Raw genomic sequence first — 18384 nt, 5'->3', positions numbered from 1 at the left:
GTTCCCTCTTGTGTATGGTCAAGGATATAGCCACCCTGGGTTTTATATATGCTGGAATGGGCCTACTGTGGAGGAAGTGAACTCATTCACTTGTATTTCATTTCTCTTTCTCCTTTTCTCTCTTTTTCTGTCTCTTGTCTCTCTCTCTCAGAACACACACCCACAGCCCTTCCCCTCCTACGGGGACTCCCCAGTCAGGTCGCAGGGGCAGACAGCTGCCACAGGTTCCTGCCAGAAGCAGCAGTGTAGAGCAAGGTAGGTTGTCAAGGAGTGTGTGTGCGTGTGTGTGTGTCTGTGTCTGTGTCTCTGTCTCTATCTCTGTCTCTATCTCTGTCTCTGTCTGTGGCTGTCTCTGTCTCTGTCTCTGTCTGTGGCTGTGGCTGTGGCTGGCTGGCTGTGCGTGTCGTGATGTGTCTTTTACTACAACTGAGTGTATGAAATCATAACTCCGACCATTCAAAACCATTTTGTCTGAGTATTCTTCCTCACATTCCTCATTCTCTTCTACCTCCATGTACATGAAGACAATATACCTGTAGATAATAAACCTGTTGCTGCTAGTAAACCTAATGAAAAAGGTAATTATATGGCACGACTGTATCTGACCCAACTTTATGTTATGTTTTAGATTTTAGACCCTTTCTATCCAGTAGATGTGATTTGCCTTTTCCCTCTTTATATCCCCCAACAATTATGACCCTCTGTGCACTCTGTAGTATTCCGTACATGACATCTAATGAAAGTGATGCACAGCATGCGCCTCCTAGTGTCCAAATAGAGCAATGACACTAAGAGTACAGCACAGTTGTCTAATACCTCCAATCACCTCCTGCTTCCTCTGTTCACCTTGTTCCCGGGTGAAGTTTAAACTAGGTACAGATCTAGGATCAGATTTCCCTTCCCCAAATCCTAACCTTAAACATAAGTAGGGGAAATGTAAAACTGACCCAAGATCAGCGTCTAGGAACAACTTCACCCTATATCGTTCACCTTCACTGTCATTCACCTGAGAGGTTAGGTTGTGTGTTTCTTGTGTAATTTACTGTATTATTACTGTATTCATGAATGAAGTCATTTCCTCCCAGCTCTAGCAGTAGAGGAGCGAGCCAGACAGATGAACATGAAAGTACATTCCTACCGGCCTTCAGGCTCCCATGACCCCGAGACGAACCTCAAGACCAAACGAGAGGTCAGTACTGTTGCATCTCTGCTGGAAGACAGGCACTATTTCCTGGTCCACCTTAACATTACAACTCTTTTGTAGTTATATAGTTCTAGACCTGGAGCTACAATATATTAACTGTCGTTCAAGATGGCCACTGTCCTTCACATATAAAAAGTTGGAGAGTTTTCCATGCTGATTAATTTTTCATTGTCAGTTTCAACATAGATGCCACTTTGGGTATTGAGGAGCAGTGGTGTAAAGTACTAAAGTAAAAATACTTGAAAGTACTACTTAAGTAGTTTTGGGGGGTATCTGTATTTTACTTTACTATTTATATTTTTGACAACTTTTACTTTTAATTCACTACATTTCTAAAGAAAATAATCTACTTTTTACTCCATACATTTTCGCTGAAACCCAAAAGTACTCGTTACATTTTGAATGCTTAGCAGGACAGGAAAATGGTCAAGTTCATGCACTTATCAAGAGAACATCCCTGGTCATCCCTATTGCCTCTGATCTGGCGGACTCACAAAACACAAATGCTTAATTTGTAAACCTGCCTGAATGTTGGAGTGTGTTCCTGGCTATCCGTAAATAAAAAACAAGAACATAGTGCCTTCTGGTCTTTGAAATTCTACTTTTACTTTTACTTTCAATACTTAAGTATATTTTAGCAATTACTTTTACTTTTGAGACTTAAGTATAATTAAAACCAAATACTTTTAGACTTTTACTCAAGTAGTATTTTACTGGGTGACTTTCACTTTTACTTGAGTCCTTTTCTATTAAGGTATCTTTACTTTTACTCAAGTATGACAATTGGGTAGTTTTTCCACCACTGTCGGGGAGCAGATCTACACCTAAACCTCAGCTAGACACCAGTATTTTATTGGACCTACTGTATGTACAGTAACTATTATAGGAGTGAATAATTGAACCATTTAATACATATTCGGAGTCTTCCTCTCTCCTCTCTCACCTCCTTCAGATGTATGCGGATCAGCGGCGGAGCTCTGACAACGTGTCGGCCCGCTCGTCAGACAGCGACATGAGTGACGCGTCGGCCCTATCCCGCGCCAGCAGTGCCTCACGCCTCAGCAGCACCTCCTACATGTCCATCCAATCAGAACGCCCGCGCGGGCGGCTCAGGTCGGTACCCCGCTAATTTCTTACAAGATCATTTACAAGGTAATTGGGCATCAAGAACCAATTGAAGATATTGAAGAAATCAAAAGCACATTGTGGAGTTTGTTCTTCTGTCAGTCGTGCATGCTCGTTCTTTTACCAGTCTGTGTTCCTTTCGTCTGTCTTTTTTCTGCATGCTAATGGGTGCACATTTCAATCTTTTTGCATGATCGTGTTTCACTCTGAATACTTGTATTGCACACACACAAACACACACGGTGGGGAAACCCAAAATGAATGGACACAGGTCCAAGTCTTTAGAGGAAGAGAAGAAGGAGAGGAGGATCTCGTGGGGGATGAATGGAGAGCAGGAGAGGATGAGGGCAGCAGGGAAGAGACGGTTCTCTCAAGAGCTGAAGAGGAGGAGACACACTGTGTCTGGGGACCCCAAAGACGCCAGGTAAAGAAAAGAGAAAAGGTCTCTCGCTCCGTCACGGGATGGAGGGACCTACAATGGGCCATGGCAGACAAGGGCCCATATTTTAGGGACCTCACATAATCGCTGTGTACCCACTAACCATGGTCCCCGTATCCCTATTGCTCCTGTTGTGACCTGTAAACAGCCTCAACCACCTACTGTAACTGTCACCTAGTGTCCCCTCAAACCTACCTGGCTATACATCACGTGTCAAACTCATTCCAAGGATGGCCGAGTGTCTACAGGTTTTCGCTCCACCCTTGTACTTGATTGATGGATAAAGGTCACTAATTAGTAAGGAACTCCTCTCACCTGGTTGTCTAGGTCTTAATTGAAGTGAAAGACCAAAAACCTGCTGCAGTCGGCCCTCCGTTGAATGAGTTTGACACCCCTGCTTTACATGTACAAACTAGTGTCCCCTAAAACCCACCAGCCTTACTTGTAAAAACTAGTGTCCCCTAAAACCCACCAGCCTTACTTGTAAAAACTAGTGTCCCCTAAAACCCACCTGCCTTACATGTAAAAAAATTGTGTCCTAAAACCCACCACAGTCTTATTATACTTTCTTAGCCAACCATCCCATAGTCCTATAACCCCAACGGACTCACTCACATAACCCCACCCATAACTTCCCTCCCCGCACAACCCTAACGTCCCTACGGCTGACCAGTCCAGTCCACCACAGCCTGCCTGCTGACACGGACAAATGACCCAATCCCCTGAGCTTCTCCTGGGCAGGCCCTTATTAACAGCCTAATGTTTTGAAGTCTGTGTGTACGTGTGTGCGTGCGTGCGTGTGTGTGCGTGCGTGTGCATGTGTGTGTGTGCGTGCATGCGTGTGCATGTGTGTGTGTGTGCGTGCGTGCGTGTGAGTGTCAATCCAAACAGAGTGGTTATAAAACAGTAGGCCCAAGGCCTTTGACATATGTTCTAAGAGATAGATCATGGCTATTGTGCACCTCAGAGAGAATGGAATGTGGTGGGTTGTTCGCTGGTTGCTCAGATTGCTGCAGACTGGCTCCAGGTCAGTTTGAAAGTACCCAATAAGAGATATTGGATTCATACAGTATATTGAAGACTGGTTAAGGCAGCAGCTACTCTTCCTGGGGTCCAGCAAAATGAAGGCAGTTATACAATTTTAAAAACATTACAATACATTCACAACAGATTTCACAGCATATTAAGTGTGTGCCATCAGGCCCCTACTCTACTACCACATATCTACAACACAAAATCCATGTGTGCGTGTGTGTATAGTGCGTATGTTATCTTGTGTTTGTATGCATGTGCCCGTGCCTATGTTTGTGTTGCTTCACAGTCACTGCTGTTCATAAGGTGTATTTTTATCTGTTTTTTAAATCTAATTTTACTGTTTGCATGAGTTACTTGAGGTGGAATAGTAGTCATGCATCATGGCTCTATTTAGTGCTGAGCGCCTCCCATAGTCTGTTCTGGACGTGGGGACTGTGAAGAGACCTCTGGTGGCATGTCTTGTGGGGTATGCATGAGAGGTATTCAACATGTCAATACCTCTCATAAGTACAAGTAGTGATGAAGTCAATCTCTCCTCCACTTTGAGCCAGTAGAGATTGACATGCATATTATTAATGTTATGACCATTGTATCAATATGTTTTGACCATGACAGTTTACAATCCAGGGTTACTCCAAGCAGTTTAGTCTCCTCAACCTGCTCAATTACCACATTATTCATTACAAGATTTAGTCGAGGTTTAGTGAATGATTTGTCCCAAATACAATGCTTTTAGTTTTTCCTTGCCTCCCATTCTGAAATTAACTGCAGCTCTTTGTTAAGTGTTGCAGTCATTTCAGTTGCTGTGGTAGCTGACATGTATAGTGTTGCGTCATCTGCAACATAGACACACTGGCTTTACTCAAAGCCAGTGGCATGTCGTTAGTAAACATTTTTTTAAAGTAAGGGGCCTAGACAGCTGCCCTGGGGAATTCCTGATTCTACCTGGATTTTGTTGGAGAGGCTTCCATTATAGAACAACCTCTGTGTTCTGTTAGCAGGCAACTCTTTATCCAATATATAGCAGGGGGTGTAAAGCCATAACACATACATTTTTCCAGCAATGAACTATGATCGCTAGTGTCAAAAGCCGCACTGAAGTCAAACAAAACAGACCCCACAATGTTTTTATTATCAATTTCTCTCAGCCAATCATCAGTCATTTATGTAAGTGTTGTGCTTGTTGAATGTCCTTCCCTAGAAGCATGCTTGAAAGTCTGTTGTCAATATGTTTACTGTAAAATAACATTGTATCTGGTCAAACACAATTTTTTCCAAAAGTTTCCAAAGGGTTGGTAACTGGCTGATTGGTTCGGCTTTGAGCCAGTAAAGGGGCTTTACTATCCTTAGGTAGGGGAATAACTTTTGCTTTCCTCCAGGCCTTACATGTTCTAGTAGGCTTATATTGAAGATTTAACAAATAGGGGTGGCAATATCGTCCACTATCATCCTCAGTAATTTTCCATCCACGTTGTCAGATCCCAGTGGCTTGTCATTGTTCATAGACAACAATAATTTTTTCACCTCTTCCACACTTACTTTACGGAATTCAAAATTACAATGCTTGTCTTTCATAATTTGGTCAGATATACTTGGATGTGTAGTGTCAGCATTTGTTGCTGGCATGTCATGCCTAAATTTTCTATTCTCGCCAAAGAAAAAATCATTAAAGGAGTTGGCAATGTCAGTGGGTTTTGTGATGAATGAGCCATCTGATTCAATGACTGATGGAGCAGAGTTTGCCTTTTTTGCTCAAAATGTCATTTAAGGTGATCCAAAGCTTTTTACTATCTGTCTTTATGTCATTTATCTTTGTTTCATAGTGTAGTTTTCTTCTTTTCATTCAGTTTAGTCACATGATTTCTCAATTTGAAGCACGTTTGCAGATTGGCTGTACAGCCAGACCTATTTGCCATTTCTTTTGCCTCATCCCTCTCAAACATACCATTTTTAAATTCCTCATCAATCCATGGGGATTTAACAGTTTTACAGTAATTTTGTTAATGGGTGCATGCTTATTAGTAACTGGGATAAGCAATTTCATAAATGTGTCAAGTGCGTTGTCTGATTGCTCCTCATTACACACCACGGACCAACAAATATTCTTTACATCGCCAACATAGGAATCACTACAAAACTTCTTGTATGACCTCTTATACACTATATTTGGCCCAGCCTTTGGAACTTTGGTTTTCCTAGATATGACTACTATATTGTGATCACTACGTACGATGGATCTGGATACTGCATTCAAGCACATTTCTGCAGCATTAGTAAAGATGTGATCAATACATGTTCATGATTTCATTCCTGTGCTGTTTGTAACTACCCTGGTAGCTTGATTGATAACCTGAACTGGGTTGCAGTTACTAGTTACATTTTGAAGCTTTATCTTGAGTGGGCAGCTTGATGAAAGCCAGTCAAAATTTTAATCACCTCTCTATTGATATCATATACATTATCAAGCATTTCACACTGTATCCAGATACTGACTGTTAGCACTTGGTGGTCTATAGCAGCTTCCCACCAGAATGGGCTTTAGGTGAGGCAGATGAACCTGTAGCCATATTACTTCAACAGTATTTAACATGAGATCCTCTCTAAGCATTACTGGAATGTGGTTCTGAATAACAACAGCCACACCTCCACCTTTGGCATTTCTGTCTTTTCTGTAGATGTTATAACCATGTATTGCTACCACTGTATCATCAAAGATATTGTCTAAGGGAGTTTCAGAGATGGTCAGAATATGAATGTAATCTGTTACAAGCAAATTATTCATTTCATGAACCTTGTTTCTTAAGTTACATATGTTAACGTAGGTATTTTTAACACTTTTCTGGGATGCATGATTGTTTTTCTTGCTTTACTGGGAAGCCTAGCAGAGGTAGACATCCTATGGTTTTTATATTAGCGCAGGGTGGTCTGCACAGAGTGGGCTTCCTGTTAGGGGACACCAACCCAAGTACTAACAATATAACACTGATTCATAGGCATGTAATTACATACAATAGCTGTAGGATCAGCAGAGGCATTCAGGACAGTAAGAGGGACATACATTAGGTTACTTACATTGTGTCTTCCAACAACCTTTGCTGGAGCATTATGACAACTCAGTGACACAATGGTAGTGATTAAATCAGCTGGGCTTGGGTCAAGGAACACAAATGATTTGGGTGGATACCATCCTCCTTATACTACGAGCTTTGTTTCCAGAAGCTATCGAAATTGTCAATAAGTGTTACACCGACAGAGCTGCAATTGTCTCATAGCCAGTTATGGAAGACTAAAAGTCTGCTGAACCGTTCAATGCCATGATTTAGGGAGGGCAGAGGGCCAGATATTATTTGTTGGTGTCAAGTAGTGACCCAATCAGTTCTTTCAAATCCATCTTCAGCTGTTATGAGCTGCCCTTCATAATGCCATTCGACCCCACATGAACCATGACAGTATCAGTCTGACTCACAGCCACGAGAAGCAACCTGGTGATATCCTGAACTTTTGCCCCAGGAAAACACAAAGTCTTTGCCCCAGGTACAGACATATGCCTCACCATCGAACTCCCTATCACAATAGCCGGAATGATCCAGCCTCGGCTGTGCCTCGAAGCTGATTACAAGGCCAGGGCCACATAACTCACCTGAAAAGAGGGCTGCTGAGACGCCGGCTACGTGCAGGCCACAACAGCCAAAGGGACAGAGCTCTGATCCAGAGAGCACAGCCCAGCGGAGGTGAGCCGCGGTGGTCCAGGCTGTGCTCAGCCAATTGACTGACTAGGGAGAGGTACATGTTTCAAACTGACTACCATAGCCCCTGTGCCCAAGAAAGCGAAGGTAACCTGACTAAATGATTACCACCCCGTAGCACTCTCGTCAGTAACCATGAAGTGCTTTGAAAGGCTGGTCACATCAACTCTATCATGCTGGAAACCCTAGACCCACTCCAATTCGCATGCAGCCCAAACAGATCCACAGATGACGCAATCTCAATCGCACTCCACATTGGCCTTTTCCACCTGGACAAAAGGAACACCTATGTGAGAATGCTATTCATTGACTACAGCTCAGCGTTCAACACCATAGTGCCCTCAAAGCTCATCACTAAGCTAAGGACCCTGGACCTAACACCTCCCTCTGAAACTGGATCCTGGACTTCCTGACGTGCCGCCCCCAGGTGGTAAGGGTAGGCAACAACACAACACAAAAATTGCCAAAGAATCTAGTCACCCAAGTCACAGACTGTTCTCTTTTCTACCGCATGGCAAGCGGTACCGGAGCAACAAGTCTAGGTCCAAAAGGCTCCTTAACAGCTTCTACCCCCAAGCCATAAGACTACTGAACAATTAATCAAATGGCCACCTGGACTATTTACATAACCCCCTTTGTTTTTACACTGATGCTACTCGCTGTTTATTATCTATGCATAGTCATTTTCCCATACCTACATGTACAAATTACCTCAACTAACCCATACCCCCAACCATTGACTCGGTACCGGTACCACCTGTATATAGCCTCGTTATTGTTATGTCATTTTCGCGTGTTACTTTTTATATTTTTTTTTACTTTAGTTTATTTAGTAAATATTTTCTTAAATCGATTCCTTGAACGGCATTGTTGGTTAAGGGCTTGTAAGTAAACATTTCACGGTAAGGCCTACACCTGTTGTATTCGGTGCAGGTGACAAATAAAAGTTTGATTCGACATCCACAGCCATAGAGGGAACACCCAAGTTCCTGGAAGAAGACAGCTGGTACAGGGGCTAAACGCGATTTGAAAGTGTTAAGTCTGGACCTGCATCGGGGGGAAGGAGGCAGGCGCGCCGAGAACGATTATTCTTGTTCTTTCTGGTTCCGACACATGAACGCTCACCTAGAATCGATCAATGAGCAGCCATTTCCTGGTTAAAGGTAGTAGAGGGGTGCAGTGGCGGAAATTGATCATAGTCCAGGAAGGTCCCATTATGATCGTCTTGGATGTTTTGACCGGAAGCATTTAAAGATGCCAATAGACTCATGGAATCCTTCAGTTCAAGGCGCTTGGTCAGATTTGTTTATTTCTTCATGAAGAGTAATATTCCTTTCTTTAGCTGCGTCAAGTTCAATATATTTTTCACAAATGAAGGTATCCATCAGACCTTTCCCCGTGACAACTACAAACACGTCACAGATCCATCACTTAATAGCACGCAAGTCCCCAGCAGATTCAAAGGGGTTCACTGCTGAACGCCTACATTTCCCAGCGCCGTAATTGGTTGCACCAGATCTTATTTAGAGGCTTCATAGCAGAGGGGGTGAAAACATATACACACATCACTTTTCAGTTGTTTTTTTGTTTTTTGAGATTTGTGAAACAAGTCATCTTTTTCATTTCACCAATTTGGACTATTTTGTGTGTGTCCATTACATGATATCCCAATAAAAATTCATTTAAATTACAGTTTGTAATGCAACAAAATAGGAAAAAACGCCAAGTGTGGTGAATACAAGGCACAGTACATCTTGTTTGGCCAGCATTGTGTCAAGTCAATGTGGTTCACACTGAGCGTGGCATGTGCAGAAAGTAGCCCATCCCTTTTTCCAACTGATTTGATAATATAAATTCAGGGCATCAATGTTGGTGAGAAAAGTAGCAACACTTTTGTCGTTCCCGATGGCTAACGTTAAGTCTTTGAAAAACGGCGCAGTAGAAAGGCCCCAGGTTCATGTGGAGGTGTTTGATGGAGATACTTGGATGCATACAGTATATTGATGACTGTCCCGAAGTCGGTTTGGAGGTGCTTGATTATGAGACTTAGCTGCCTATGAGAAGAGGTGTGGACGTTATGGACACTACCTTGTCCCTTTATCTCCTCCCATCTCCTCCCATCTTCCTCAATCCTCCTTCTTCTTCTCTCTGAGGCTGCTATATTCTATCAGTCCCATTATTCAATTTCAATGTATGGCTTAATTGTTCAATGTGGGGAAATGTGTTTGGTCATTTGTGCTGACATACAACATCACATGTGATATAGTCTCCTTGCTTATTTGGCTTGATTTAATGTTGTGCATGTGGTTGTGTGTCTGTGATTGTTGTGTGTGTCAACTTTCGTTGTTGTGTCTGCGTGTGTGTTTGTACGTCAGTGTGTATCTCAGATCCCTCCTGGCATGTGTCCTGTGCTCCCGCTGTCCAGACCCTCCCCTGGACCTCTTCTGAGCTGGAGTACCCTCCTCCCTAACCCACCGCCGGCCCTCGCCCCTTCATCACCCCCCTCCACGGGGCTGAGGAGAGGCCCCAGGCCCCGCTACCCCTCCCTAGCCCCCTGGTCACTTGGAGAGGGTCCACGATGGGTATGCGGGACGGGGGCAGTGTGGCAGGGCTCTCCTGCAGCACCCCGACCCCTTTAGAGGGGATGGACATGCACTAGCTCCTCCGAACCCCTAGAAAGCGCCACAGAGCACTGAGTGTCATCTGTCCCTGCTGTATGTTAGCCTGTCTGAGGAGAAGAAGCCTGAACAGCTAAGGCTATTGGCTGAGACTGAGAGACTCATTTATATTACTAAAGAGACACACACACACACATATATATATATATATATATATATATATATATATATATATATATATATATATATATATATATATATATATACTTATATCAGAGGAGGCTGGTGGGCAAAGCTATAGGAGGACGGGCTCATTGTAATGACTGGAGTGGAATAAATGGAATGGAGTCAAACATGTGGTTTCCATATGTTTGAAGTGTTTGATACCTTCCATTGATTCCATTCCAGCCATTACAATGAGCCCATCCTCCTATAGCACCTACCACCAGCCTCCACTGATAATATATATAATACATTGTAATGTGTTTTAATTCTATTTCAGTGTTATCGACCATTACAAAAGTCCAGCAGTGATGGACATTGGACACAAGGCGTATTGCTGAATTGTTTGGGATTTTGGAAGCGTATTTGGAAATTTGAGATCATTTGAGATCATTTGAGATCATTGAGATCATTTTTTCGTTTTGAGATCTTTTGGAGTCTGTTCAGGCTTTCTTGTATCATCAATATCATGTTTCAACATTAAACTCATTACAATCACTCACCAATCATTGTATGCCTCATATCATACTGTATAAGAACCTTATTAATTATTGAAGTTTATTAGACTGTTGTGTTTTCACCCACTAAAGTGAAGGTAACCCCTTACGTTATAAGTTCCTCTGCTCATTTCATATCGCAAGACTGTGATTCCAGATTTCACTTTACTCGCCTCTTTCTCCCTCTAGTCGGCAGGTTCGTGCGGCGCCGGGCCGGACCATGCTGAAGAGCACAAGCGTGAGCGGTGAGATCTACCCGTCAGAGCGCACTGACGGCAGCCAATCGGATACGGCGCTGGGCACGGTGGGCATGGGTGGCAAGAAGAGACGCTCCAGCCTCAGTGCCAGGGTGGTCTCCATCGTCTCCAACAGACGTAGTCGCAGCACGTCGCAGATTGTCGGCCCGGGTGAGTTCAAAGGTCAAAACGGACCCTCACCCAAATGAAGGAGACGCTCGGGATGGTTGTGGTTTGAAAATGTGGCTCTGGTATTTTGATTTGATTTACGGTTTACATTGAAAGACGGTGGTAGACAGACATTTAACAATTGGACATTACAGACAGTAAAAATTAGACAGTACGGACAGTCTGGCCATGACATGATAGCTCTCAGGTGTTTTTTAGGGTTAAGAGTGACCTGAAGCTACCTTATAGCACTTTCATCTGAATAAGACAGTACAAAAAACAGAGAAGCACATCACTCTTGACCTTGTGTTTACGTGACTGCGCACCAAAATGTCCTTATGCTGGAATTCCAATCTTACGAATACAACCTACAAAAAAGCATGTTAAAAAGAGTTTCAAAACAACATGCTTCTACTCCAGATGACACCCGCTGCGGCCAAGCTCTCAGTCAGAGGGACTTGAAGGAATCTTTCTCAGCCTGGCTGGACTCACAGGAGGGTGGGGAAAGAGAGAGGAAGCAGGGAGGCAGAGAGAGAGGTAGTTGAAAGGCTCCAACTGCACTCTCTTCCTCTTTTTTTGCACTCCCCCTTTGTAGCTGACATAAAAAGCCATTATAAAGGAAACTAGGGCCGGGGGGGGGTCTCTCCATGCCTCTCTCCTCTCTCCCCATTGTTATATAGTATAGCAGTACGATTGGTGTTCTGTGTGATAGTTGCCCTCTTCACTGACAAAATCTAGAATTCATGTTGGGTTGAGAGAAATTTTGTTTTATGGTTGATACGGGTGATACTTGCTGTACTACAATTCATTTAAGGTTAGCGTTCTTTGTCATGAATCTTGTTCTAGAGGCAGCTCTGCAGAGTGGTCACTAGCTGGCACAGCCATAAAGCCATGAAATCAGATTTTAAGCCTAAGTCTAAGCTTAACCACACTGCTAACCTTAAATTAAGACAAAAAAAACACAAAAAATCATGAATTTTTACAATATAGCCAATTTTGACTTTGCAGCTGGCCCTTCTAGAGGAAATCGCTCAGTTCTGCCTCCAGGGAAAGATTCATAACAATAAACATCAACCTGCGTATCATCATCATGTACTACTGTATCGTTCTTTAGGATTGACTGTACAGTACGCCGTTGTCTGTATTAGGACAGAAGGATCTTGTTGGTTGTGTTGACGTGACAAGGGATGGAACCTTGAAACAACAAACTATGTTGTTCTTTCTCTCTAAACATCTCTCCAACCCATTGTTCAGCTGTGACTTGTGAAAACACAATGACAGAAAAGGATACTTTGACTTGCCGGCTCTTTCAATTTCTCTTTCGTGTCCTTTGTCCTCTGAGATGTAACATGGGTGGCCGTTCCCCAGCTCTGTCACTGTGTCCCATCACGACGATGAGGCAGCTAGGAATACATGGCACCACACCTAGTTCTCCTCAAGAGGACCACAAAATAAAGCCTTCTGGCCTAAATGTGTTCATCCTCGAGAGTTCTGTTGTTTAGCACTGACCCATATAAACTAAGGCCTGGAAGATAGCACTTCAGGTCTCAGGAAGACAGTAGATAAGCCGTGCTAACTTAGCCATTAGCTTTAGCTCTCCGCTACATTGTGTCTATTTTTTTCCTCTCCGGTACCAGAGGGGAAGGGGAAGAAGGAGAAGGGTGCGTCCATCCAGAGGAGCACAGAGACGGGCATGGCTGTAGAGATGACCAGGAACATGAGTCGACAGTCCAGTAAAGAGTCCACCAACGGCACCATGAACAGCTGCAACTCCGAGGGAAAGTCAGTATACAGGCTCTCTCTCTCTCTATATATATATTTATCTCTCTCTTTATTTCTCTCTCTCTCTCGCTATCTCTCCCTGTATACTGTGTCTCTCTCCTTTTACTCCCTCTACCCCCTCTTCTCTTTGTCCCTTTCTTCCTCTTTCTGTTTATGGGTACAAAGGTTTTTTTTTCTCCAATGTTACATGAATTGGCATTCACTGTGAAGTAAACAACCCAGTATTTCAGCATGATTGCAGTAAATTGGATAGATAATTTCACCTAGGACCCATAAGTCATGTACGGTAATTAGCTGTATATTGACTGTGTTCTTCCTCTGTTCCAGTCTGCTTTTCGGTGGGGTGCGTCTGGGACAGCCAGGCAACCAGTTCAGCGACTTCCTGGATGGTCTGGGTCCTGCCCAGCTGGTGGGCAGACAAACGCTGGCCACACCTGCCATAGGTGAGTAGATATCCCCCTATTCTGTTCTGTCTACTCATCATGTTATTGCCCTATCGTAGTTCCTCTGTGACTCCTCCCCAATTGATAGCTTATTGCTCAGCTATTTCTATACCCTTCCCTTCTCCCACAAGTCCGTTTCATTGATTCACATCGCTTCCTGTCCTCCGTCTCCATATTACCTCCATTACTCAATATCCTTCCAACTTCCCTCTTGAGAGACACTCTGTTGCCCACTTTTCTTACTACTTCCTATTTCGTGACCCTAGGTGTGTTCGTGCAGTAAGCCTAACGAAGCCGATTGTAGTCGGGGGAGGTGCATCTGCCAAAAGTCAGACACTGTGGTGGTTTTCCAACAGCAAGGCTCAGATCAACACGGCAGTGTCAACATAGCTGCTATTGTTTATAAAAACAAAATCTTTATGTCGAAATGAACTTTTGTATACCCCTTTATCACACACTATCAAACTGAAAACAAAACATGTGTACAATTAATTGTTTAGAGAGAGGTCTCAAATATCACTTTCATTTGTAACTTTAGAATCGGGGTAAATTTGGTTCCTGTTTTAGGCATGTCTTTGGCCATTTCCATCAAACAAAAACACCCTAATGATTGGTTGACAAATAGTGCCTCCAACACGGCAGGTTGCATGGTGCAGTTGGGTGAGAAGCAACTGCAGCGACTTGAAGGTGTCTTCATCAAAAACTGCATGACCTTTGATCACATGATTTTGGGAAATGATTTTACCCATAATGCAAAACCTGACAGTGACCATCAAGTGATCTGCTCGAACATTCCCCTTATCTCCTGCCTACTTCCTGTTCTGATTGGTTCAATCCAGTTCCTGTTTAGTCGACCAGAGACAAAACAGAAGGCGAGACATCAGCTGCTATCGCATTGGTGCATATAGGAAGCCGGAACTGTGAAAAAAAATCATCTATATTGAACGGCCTGAGTGGGACATCTTCATTTATCCACCATCTTTGGTCAACTCGTTCTACTTTTTCTTCCTCTCAGGTGATATTCAGATCGGAATGATGGACAAGAAGGGTCAGCTGGAGGTGGAGGTGATCAGAGCTCGGGGCCTTGTACAAAAGCCTGGATCCAAATCCCTCCCTGGTGAGACACTGGTGGTAGCGCCACCTAAGGGTGGAGGACTGCATTGAGACAAAATCATATTCACTGCGAAGTCCATTGAAAGTGCTTTTTAATCCAGGAGTAGTCTTATCTGGGTCCATGTAATCGCCCACCTAGAGAAAACAATTCGACCAGACCATGTTTAGAACCACAATTGAGTATCCGTATCCATATCTGCCTCTTGTTTCTTCTTTCTTTCTTTCTTTCGTCAGCTCCATACGTCAAGGTCTATCTGTTGAATAATGGAGCGTATGTAGCCAAAAAGAAAACCAAGATTGCACGGAAAACGCTGGACCCGCTGTACCAGCAAGCGCTGCAATTCGAGGAGAGCCCACAGGGTAAAGTCTTACAGGTGAGGGTCAAAGCCTTGTTTCATAAAGAAAAGTTCAATCACTTTTTAATTCAAAAATTCAATAAATGCATCGACTGAATAATATTAAAACCATTATTATTATTATTTTTTTTAACCTTTAACCATTTAAGCTGTAAAGGTTTTAATCAATACATTTTTGGGGGTCTTTTTTTCTCCTTCAGGTGATCGTCTGGGGAGACTACGGACGAATGGACCACAAAAGCTTCATGGGAGTTGCACAAATCCTATTGGAGGAACTAGACTTAACAAGCACAGTGATTGGCTGGTACAAGTTGTTCCCACCCTCCTCCTTAGTGGACCCCACACTAGCCTCCCTGACTCGACGTGCTTCCCAGTCGTCATTGGACAGCTCCTCGGGCCCACCGGGCACCCGATCCTAGTGGACCAATAGGACTACAGCTACCAATCTTAATGGACCAATGGGACTATGGCTAGCCTACCGCTTTGTGAAACAAATTAACGTCACCTTAGAGATTAACGGACAAAAATTATTCTAGAACAACAACAATCAAGAAACAGAGTCACAATGATTAACAAAAAAGCTTTGTTGAGATCTGACAATCACTCCTGGCATCGTTTAATCTCTTTGTTTGTTTTAGAGAGCGTTAGATTTCAGTGTTTCATTCCTGTAATGAATTCGTCATCGTTTTTTCGCGGTTGTAATCTAAGAACTAGGGCTGTGGGTAATAAACAATGTTCAGAAGCTAGGTAAGGCTGTACTGGAGTCGAGCGGTAAGGAGACACTCGATTCATTGAAGAAACTAAGTAGAAATGTAAATGTGAAAGGAAGCAGGGTGGTAGTTTTTAGTCAAACCATCAATAAACAAAGAAATGTATGTTAGCGTCGGAATGTATGGACCCAAGACAGAGGTGTCATCCTCCTTGTCTCTCAGGGGGTGCCATAATGTCCTCTCCGCAGTGGCCCCCATCCGGCCCCCAAACAGACTGCCAGCACTTCGGCTCCCAGGGCAGAGTGCTTCTGAGTGGGGTCGGTCCGGGCAAGCAGGGGTCTCCTTCTGGTGCCTAGACTTTGTGGATTCACATTACTGGTCCTTCTTTGTCAAAATATCATTTTTTGTTTTCAATATGTTTACCATGGCTGGTCCAAGCCGCTCTCTCGTTTTTGTCTTTGGTACGTTTGACTTTTTTTTCTCAGTTTGTTACTTATGGCACAAAAAAATGTTTTTATGATGAGTATGAGGTTTACGATGCGTTGTCTGATGTATGCATGGTGAAGAATAAAAAGACACAAGGAAAAAATACGAAATAGAGAAAAAAAGTGTCTGCAATGAGATGCAGGGGACTGTTCAGTGTCACATCTTAAATTACCATTTTTACACTTGACGATGAGATTAGTGTGGGATTACAATGTTGTTTTCTTCGTTTAGTCACCTACAAAAAGTCCAACCCAGTTGTCTTTGTATAGATGTATATTAGACCTCCAAGGAGGTTGACCAATAAATAGAATTATACATTTCATTTTGAACTATCATCAGGGTGTCAACAAGTCACTGTAAAAAAAAGAGATCTTTGTCCACAATCACGAGAACTTTCCTTTAGCTGTTTTCCTGGAGCATCCTTCCCCTCACCCCAGCACATGTTTAGGGGTTTTATCCAAAACTTCAGTTTACATTATTTTGAGATTCAAAAACGTAAGCAAAATAAGCTTGATTTTTTTTTTATGGCCAAAAGTTAAACTTTTTGAGAAAAAAAAAGTGAATGAAAAAAATATAAAAAATACTGCTTGCAAATGTAATTATTTGGTTCATTTCATTTCTTCTTTGTCTCGATTTTTTGGAAAAACAAAAAACATCCGTTGCTCAAATTTCCCTTCTGCATCTTTGTGAATGTGAAAAGTAACCAATCAGATTGACCTTTCCGGACAGGAGCACCAATGCTCATCCTTCGTCAGGCCCGCTAACTCCTGCCACACCAAAAGGGGCCGTGGCTCGGCATGACTCGGACCTGTTCCAAGCTGCATGCACATTTTGTAAAACAAAAATGATACTGGAAAAAAAAAAGATTGAACTGAACTAGAGATGTGTGTTCGTTCCACATACTGTAGGCCCGCTTGTATGTTGCATGCACTTGTACAGTTTGCTCGTACTTAAATATAAAGAGAAACCGAAGCCATTCACATCACACGAAGACATTCGAAATGATCAGCTGCAGTCAAGTCTAGTCCACATCCTTCATTCCGGTGCTGAATGTTTTTCGAAACCAACTGATTACCGAGATTATGTTGATGTCTTTTTTTAAAGCTATTGAACCCGTGCTGTACTGTCGTACTAAGCAATCCTCACCGCCCATTCTTTCAAATCTACAGTTACTGTACACATAGTTTACCTCTATGGGGCTGAGACTACATGGTTGAATATGTATAAATCAGATCAATTTATATACAAAGTATAGTTATGTTGAACATAATGATGTAATAAGATATATGGATACATATGTTACACAAATTATTTAGAGTATAATGTACCAAAAGTAATTTAGGTATATTGTAAATATATTTTCAACCAACCAAACGGTTTAGTGATATTTACGAAGGGGCCAAGACAGATTACGGCGACATTGTCAAGTTCCTTAAGACTACGATTGGATTTAGAAAGTCACAAAGGGACACTACTTTACTACAAGGCTTCAGGGTATAGTCCCAAATTGCCACACTTGAGTGTACTAGGGTATCAGGCCATATTATCTGCAAAAGCTGTCGTCACTACACGTCTCTCTCCATGCTTTGAAACCTACAACCTACGACCCCAGCCATGTAAAAACCCATTTATAAAAACGTCCATTTTTTTGTTTCATGTTTAGTGAGTTATTTTTTTATTTTGTCAGTATTATTAGGAGAGAAAAAAAATGCTGATTGTTTACAATTTATGTGTTCCACTGAAACAACAACTACAAAAGAAAACGATCAGATAAAAAAGAAAGTATTCACTGCAGCATTTCTTGTTTGGTATAACAGGTGTGGCTCAAATGATGAGTATGTTTTATATTTAAAAAAAGAGTTCATTTTTATTATTTACAAATAAAAAAGAATGTGTGGAAGAATTCTCCCTCATACTTGCTGTTGTTGTTCCACTGTCAACCCTCTCCTCCTACCATACCTGGGTTCAAGTCCTATATAAAACCATTTGAAACAGTTCAACTGGGCGTGATTGAGCTTGTCTGATAGAATGGAACCAATTCTCAAAATTGCAAACCCCGCCCACCTGACAATCCAGGCAGGCTAAAGCAAACACTAAGGGCTGGATTCAATCCCTATCGCGGAGGTGTCGCGGAAGATCCGCGTACAACTGTAAAAAATCAATTCCGGTTGAGCCGACATTCAGTGCCTTCAGAAAGTATTCAG

The 18384-nt window shown here is 42.6% G+C and overlaps 1 protein-coding gene across 16 annotated transcripts in view; it reads left to right on the top strand.

The window, feature by feature from the left end:
* The window catches only part of LOC112235427 (regulating synaptic membrane exocytosis protein 1-like), a 64451-nt gene extending 46368 nt beyond the window's left edge, over positions 1-18083 (top strand). For 15 of the 16 annotated variants that reach the window (XM_042310686.1, XM_042310697.1, XM_042310683.1 and 12 more), the window contains 9 exons: positions 152-255; positions 1086-1189; positions 2157-2317; positions 11076-11293; positions 12928-13072; positions 13400-13515; positions 14531-14632; positions 14863-15002; positions 15185-18083. In XM_042310686.1, coding sequence (XP_042166620.1) covers positions 152-255; positions 1086-1189; positions 2157-2317; positions 11076-11293; positions 12928-13072; positions 13400-13515; positions 14531-14632; positions 14863-15002; positions 15185-15403 — 1309 coding nt within the window. In that variant the 3' untranslated portion in view covers positions 15404-18083. Of the gene's footprint in view, positions 1-151; positions 256-1085; positions 1190-2156; positions 2318-2365; positions 2754-11075; positions 11294-12927; positions 13073-13399; positions 13516-14530; positions 14633-14862; positions 15003-15184 lie in introns of those variants that run through there. The other variant, XM_042310696.1, reaches the window with a different exon arrangement.
* Positions 18084-18384: the final 301 nt, after the last annotated feature.

Source organism: Oncorhynchus tshawytscha, linkage group LG32 (assembly GCF_018296145.1).
Source record: "Oncorhynchus tshawytscha isolate Ot180627B linkage group LG32, Otsh_v2.0, whole genome shotgun sequence".
Classification (NCBI taxonomy): Eukaryota; Metazoa; Chordata; class Actinopteri; order Salmoniformes; family Salmonidae; genus Oncorhynchus; species Oncorhynchus tshawytscha.
Note: the sequence above shows the minus strand (reverse complement) of the source record. Positions and strands in the feature narration are given on the sequence as shown.